Source organism: Carya illinoinensis, chromosome 15 (genome assembly GCF_018687715.1).
Source record: "Carya illinoinensis cultivar Pawnee chromosome 15, C.illinoinensisPawnee_v1, whole genome shotgun sequence".
Taxonomy (NCBI): Eukaryota; Viridiplantae; Streptophyta; class Magnoliopsida; order Fagales; family Juglandaceae; genus Carya; species Carya illinoinensis.
In genome coordinates this window covers 715,346-722,379 of record NC_056766.1, presented here as the reverse complement: position 1 = coordinate 722,379, position 7,034 = coordinate 715,346, and the positions used below count along the sequence as shown (strand labels likewise).

Below are 7,034 nucleotides of genomic sequence, written 5' to 3'. Positions count from 1 at the left end.
TCTTAAACAAATAAATTTGTTTAAAAGTTGGATCCCATGGTCTTCTTTGGTCTGCTATGTAAAACCAGAAGAATCAATGATTCTCTAATTGAACTCAAAAGGTGAGCCCCTTGCATGCATTCAAGGTGTCCCTTGTGATGAAACCTGTCTGTCCCAACCATCTGTTGTTGCTCTTGCTGCAGAAGTTGTGGGAGGCTGTCCTAATGCTGCATTTGAATATACGAGGAGTTGAGAGTGTTTACTGTTAAGGTTACATGTGGGGAAGTTGCTAGCTGTCGTGGTTGCAAACTGCGAGAGTGTTTAATGGTGATCGGTGTTGGAGTTGCGGAAGGAAATAGCTGGGGCTAATGTTTCAGTTGTGGAAGTTGCTGCTACTGTTTAATTTTGTTTGCATCAGCTGATGTTGCTACTGGCTGAATATTTGTGACTTGTTCTTAAACAACAACGATATCCTCACACGTACATAAATACTATTGAGAAGTCCCACGTAATTTAGAAATAAATTCATTCTAGACTTTACAAGGAGTTACGAGTGTTTCTTTTCCTTAAAAAGCCTTATAAGTGGAGTAGAATAACTCCTTATAAAATTTAGGATGAGTTTGTTCTTAATCTGTGTGAGACTTCTTAATATGCCCTCTCACGTGTGGGCCGATATTTTCGATATCATCATTGTGAGTAGATCGCTAAACCCATCATTAATCATAAATTAGTCTACTTTGATACCATATATAAATACTAATTTTTTTTCTTAAAAAGCCTCGTAGAAGAAATAAAATAACTCATTATAAAATTCAGAATGAGTTTATTCTTAAACTGTATAAGACTTCCCAATACATACGTAGACATCCATAAAACTTTCCTTGAAAAATGAAAGCCTCTACTCACTGTCTCCATTGGTACAGAAGACAAGAAAATAAATGCCATGAAAGGGAACATTCAGCCGTGGAGGCAGAGCACCGTCTGCGTTGGAAAAAATCACTTCTTGTAAACTTGGCAGGCTGCAGTGTACTTGGTAGGTAGCAGGCCTTTGATTCTTTGGGCCTGCCGTGTCTACTCGGCCCATTCTCTTCGTGAAATATGTGGGCTTAAATTAAAAAAAATCTTATTCATCACATCATATATTATATATATTTTTTTATTTTTTTATTTTTCTCTTAAAAAATATTTGATATATAAATAATAAATAGAAAATTTTAATTAATTTAAGATAAATATAAAAGTAAAAAAATTAAAAATAAATCAATATAAATATAATATATTGTGTATATAGATAATGAGAACGATAGCTGATTAAATTATGGGCAGGGTTAATCTTAAATACATAAGTCTTATGTAATTTTTTTTTATTTAAAAAAATGGATCTATAAAAAGTAAAAATTAAGTCTTTTAGACCTTTTTATATTGAAATTTATTTTTTTAACAGAATTTATATATTTGATACTTTTATAACTATTATTTGTAAATTATTAGATAATTTTAAAATATTTTTTAGGAAGTATATTCATTCATGACGTATTCTAAAAAAAAAAAAAATTAATATTTTATAAATAATTTGAATATTATCCATTTCCTTAATAATAAATTAATAATTTAGTGTTTATACTTGGCGAAGAAGGAATCGGAGACCCAGAAGCTTAGCAGCAGCAGCAGTTCTCGGCGGAAACGACCCGAACCACAAGAAGGGAAAAGAGTGGTACTCGCCTGCTCGGTACTCACCCTTCGCAAGCCTTGTCGTATCCTTCTCTTTTGCACTCTTTCGGTTTGGTCTGCTACTCTAATTCCCTAGTTCCATATCCCTCGATTTTGAATTCCCGGGCTTCATTCATTCGCCGATTCCTTGTGATAAGTGATAAAACATAACAAATATTCAGAAGCGGAATGGGAATTTTCTAGTAGTCTTGTTCTGTGATCGGAGCAACAAAACCAGATTCTCGGAAACCCTTTGTATTCTCTTCACAAAACTGGTCCTTTGAAAGATGATGCTTCAATTCCCTGACCCGGTGAAGCTCAAAACCAGGAAGGTAGGGTGAATTGACGCCTAGATCGTTTTTATTTATTTATTTATAATTTAAGTTGTAAAGGTGGTAAAACGAAATTTTCGAACATAATGTTTGGAACTAACTATTCTGTTTATAATCGATGGTATTATGTTAATGTTTACAGCTTGTGTTTGAGGAGGCGTATGCAGCACGTGACTCTGCTACGCTTGAGCAATTGAAGGAGCTTAGCTCTAAGCGCAGAGTGATTGAGGAGTTCATCAACGAGAGCAGCTCCATCACGGAAGCCATTGCACGAGAAATGTCTGGAGGATTGACATCCCAAGTTCAGCAGGTAAACTTCTGTTAATTAGTTTACACGTAGTCTTCAGAAAAGTCTATCACATTTTCATATCCCTCCTGATTTATAATGTATGCTTGTTGGTGTTTGTAATTAGTCTTTGCTACGTGATGATTTTCAAACAAGCCGCACTCTGCTATGATGGTTTCTGTTGGTGTTTGTAATTAAGCCTTGTTACACGATAGAGTTGCATTTTGGTTTAAATGGTTTTTGGAGGCCCCTTCCATTCTAATTATATGCTAATGATCGTTGTCTACTTATTTTTTGTTGATCCAATGTCTATTAAGGCCATTTATTTTTCAAACTGACATAATTCTACCAGACGAATTTGTGTGAGTGGCTGTAGTTTAGTCCATATTCATGCGTTTGATTTGCATGTGAGGACCAATCAAGTAGTCTCTGGCAAAATTAAGTCTGTTCTTATTATTCTTTATTAATGTATTTATTTTCTGAATGCATCAGGACCTGCAAAGGCTAGAAGGGTATCTTCCATTATTGGAGAATTTGATTTTCCACATAGATTTAATTGGTAGCAATGGCCAGATGGTGCGATGGACTTCAGATCTGAAGATACGATGGAGTAGTGCGCTGAGCTCATCTTCTTTCTTCAACCTTCTGGGCCCAAAATTTTTTCAAATTGATAACTTGCGATTTGAGCTTGGTATGACCCTTTTTCTTTATGGTGCAATCCTTCGAGAGAGGGCTTCGGAAGTCCTGCCAACAGGTGTGCAATAAACTTTCACCTTTTTATCACATACAACAGGCGGTGGTTGCAGTTTTGATTAGATCCTTTGCATTTGTTGTACTAGATTTGGTGCAATCTGCCACCTTCTTCAGAGAAGCTGCTGGAGTATATCATCATCTGGCTAATGAGGTTCTTCCCTCTTTAGGACCTGCATTGCCTGCAGAAAGGCCACCAGAAGCCTTCTCATCTGTATCCACTGTCATGAGCCTCATTTGTTTGGCAGAGGCCCAGGTTAGTGACTTGGGTGTCACTCAATGCATGCTTGTTGGATTATTCAAGAGAGCTATATATTAATACTCTATACATTTGTTCTCTTTTTTATTTTTCTTTGTTGGGTGGTGGATTAAATTTTCACAGTTGAGGAATGTCCCTTGGTCAGGCTCTTCTTTTTGATGATTGATGTTATTCGGCAAATGTGACAGGCAGTAACCATCAGGAAGGCTGAAGAAAAAGGCACTGCTATAGGCCTCTTGGCAAAGTTGCACCATGGTGTTACACAGTTACTCGATGAAGCCAATGGTCTTTTAAATACAAGTAGTGAGTGCAGAGATATTTCATCTCGCTTAGTGGTATGTAAGGATGTTGCTCAGTTCTCTAACCTTTTTTAATTCATGGTTTGGAGAATATTGGAATGTGCTTTTTGTGTCACATTTGTAAGCTTGTGACAAACCATGGTTATTCTTTTGGTCATTCACATTGTTGTATTAAGCCTACTGAAAGTCAATCAGCTGAGATGAGCATCTGATTCACAGTGTTGTTAGCCAATGACAGGCTGGATCGGGGCTTTATGCTTTTTATGCCACATTTTATTTGCTTTGATGGTGAGATTCACTTGATGGTTAATTTAAATCTGTAACAAATATAATTTTTGAAGCAATATTTTTACTCCTGTTGAGCCAAGCCATCCATTCTTATGTTAAATATCATAAAGTTGGTGATAAAGTAACCTATCAAAAAAAAAAAGTTGGTGATAAAGTTTAAAATAATTTGAAAGGTCTCAGAAACTTTTACTTCTTTCCTATATATTTAGTTTATAACAATTGATAATTGAAGAAGGCCATGCTTAGATTACTATGCAATCAGCTGTGGGCCGTGCAAGTGCACAGCTAGTGCTTGTAAATACACATAATATGTGCGATCTTTCTTCTTTGCCTGAAGTTGGGAGTACATATATTATATTTGTTAATTATGTAATTGAAAGATTCTCATGGATGCTTTTACTAGTCAGTGCAGGAATTTATATTGTCATGCAAATCTCTGCACGAGTTAAGAAGTCAGAAATATCTTGCTGGAACTCTGAAGATTGCTGGTCAAGTTGGGGTTGCAGTTGGAGTTCTTCGTGTTGCAGTGATCAACGTCCAAAAGAAGATTCCAGGTGAAGAGTCATGGAAATCAGTGTTCCGAAAGGAAATTGATGATGCTTCTGAAATGCTCAGGAAATTCGAGCATGAGAATGAATTTGTCTGGCATGAGAAGATTGCTACTGGTGATGAGTTGCCATTACCCCAAGGTAACAAAATTGTGAGTTTTATACCTTACATTCCCAAAAGATGGGAGAGAGAACTTGCGTTCAAGATATAAATGTTCATTGAAGTGTTTGTACTGTCTTTGTTCCCTGGTGAAGGTTATCAAGCTTCTAGCTTTGCATTTGCCAAGGGTTTGCTTGGCAATTGAGTTGTATGGACTAAGATTGTTATGTAAATTATAACCTTTTACTTGTCTGTTCTCTGTCTCTCCTCAATTGTTGCACACTGATGGGGAATCACTCGTAGCATGTATGCTTTTAATCCAAATCCTTGATATAAGTCAAAGGATGACTTTGTGAGAGAGATGGAAATATATTTATTTGAGTTTTTCTGCACAGGTCAGCTTGTCATCTGGCTGGTGCGAACTTTGTCTTCAAGTAGTTAGTTTTTTTGATCTGTTACCTTTTTTCCCGCCCATTTGATTCATTCACTTCTGTTACTTGTACATATGAGATCGAGAATACAAGTTGTAATTGAACACAACTGATTCAATAAGAAAATCAGTTTCTGAGAATATTTTGGAACCTGACCGAGGCCACTTGCCGGGGACACCTCCTTGGATGGGTGGATTCTACCACGTTATTTCTTTCTCTTCTAATTGTTATGGTTTTAAGTGGCAATTGGCCCTTTAAGCCAAACAATTTAGACAATTATGTTTTATTCTGTGTATCTTTTAATGATCGGACATAAATTGCTGAGATCTTTAGATTAGAATGTTAGTTATCAATTTTAATAATTTAGGATGCTTATTAGAAGTCGGTGATGATTTGGGTATACAAAGTGTGATTTTTCATAACCTGATCTTTATCATTTTTTATTCTTAATTCTCATCGATAAACAGCTGAACGTCACGTTCTTTTCATTTCGGAATATTTGAATCAATATCAGTTACTATTTAACCATTACATTTTATATCTATTCTCTGATATGAACAATTTAATACATCGCTATAAATCCCTACAAAGAATTAAAAAAAAATGAAAAAGAAGAAGAAGAATGCCCTTAATCAGTGTCCAACAAACATGCCGCCAACTCACGTAAAATGGAAAACTTTGAACGTAACAATAGTCCCAGGAACAGGAACCGAAACAAGAAAGATAGCGAAAGCATGGCCTTCCAGGTTGAACTGAAGTAGGGGATCTGTCACAATCCCAACCTATTAAGAGGGAGACCGTGATTCCGTACCTATTCTTTTTTCTATTATAACAGTAAATTTATTTATATATGAATTTTCATATTGTTATTAGTATTATTATTATTTTATTAATTTTTTTTAAAAGATAATGCGAGACGATTCGAATGCATCACGCATAAATTCTAATTTCTAACTGAAAGAAACATCTAATAGACATACCTTTACAAAGAACTCTCAGAATTCATCATCTATTTATTTAACATAACTACTTTAAATAAAAAGGAACTCAGTTCCTTCAGTCTTTACAAAAGGAAACTAACTCAAAGCAGGAGGGGTGTGATGACCCGCTTTTAAGTGTATTTTCGCTGAAATAATTGTTTTTATTTTAATTAATATATCAGTTATTTATTCTAATTTATTTGCGTTTTAAAAATTGGTTTTTGATTTAATTTAATTTATTTGATGTTGTGTTTTATTTCTTTAAGTTGTTTTGTGGTTTTAATCTTTTTCGGCGGTTTGTTTCGTTTTCCCGGAGTGAGGATTGGACCTCATCTCTTTTTACATCTTTTTCCTTTTTCTTTTTTCCCTTCTTTTCTTTTTCCTTTCTTTTTCTTTTTCTTCTTTTTCTTTTTTTTCTTTCTTTCTTTCTCTCTCCCCGATCCGGACCCCCCCGTGCTCTCTCTCTCTCCTCCCTCTCCCTCACGCCGGCGTCACCTTCTCCAGCCCCTACCGCCGCCGTCCGGCCACCGTTCGGCCTCCCACCGGTCCCATTCTCTTCCTCTCCCTCCGGTGCACCACCCCTCCAAAACCCACCCCCAACCGGCCGGCCGTTTGGCCGGAAAAGCTCCAAGAAGGGCGCACGGATTTTGCTCCGATCCGCCGCCGTCGCTCCACCTCCGGCCACCACTTCTTCACCACTTCATCACCGACCCCTTGCCGTCCTAACCCACCCATTTCCGGCCTCCAACGACCACCGGAACAGCTCCTACGAGTTTAGTTTCCGTTTTGGGTAATCCGGCCATTTCCGGCCATTCCGCCGCCACCCACGGCCGTTCGTCACTTCCAATAGCTTCACAACCATCCCTAGACCATTCTCTATCAATCTCGTGTCCTAGTTTGTCCCCGTTCAAAAGTGGGTTTTTCAAACCCACGGCCACAGTGAATTTTCACTATGACGTTGCTGTTTTTCCGCCGCTTGCAACGCCGCTTGTTTTCTAAAATTGCCGTATAGCGCTGTAAGTATTTTCCAAACCCTATTTTCAGATTTTAATATATATTGCTCATTCAATTA

At 36.9% G+C, this 7,034-nt stretch overlaps 1 protein-coding gene across 1 annotated transcript; it reads left to right on the top strand.

Annotated features, from left to right (window-relative positions):
• Window positions 1-1,594: 1,594 nt before the first annotated feature.
• Window positions 1,595-4,943, top strand: LOC122296003. The gene is made up of 7 exons (XM_043105358.1): window positions 1,595-1,733; window positions 1,872-2,021; window positions 2,164-2,331; window positions 2,800-3,061; window positions 3,147-3,313; window positions 3,505-3,651; window positions 4,316-4,943. Exons 2-7 carry the CDS (start codon window positions 1,977-1,979, stop codon window positions 4,661-4,663), a joined length of 1,137 nt encoding a protein of 378 aa, XP_042961292.1. The 5' UTR covers window positions 1,595-1,733; window positions 1,872-1,976; the 3' UTR covers window positions 4,664-4,943.
• The last annotated feature ends 2,091 nt before the right edge of the window (window positions 4,944-7,034 follow it).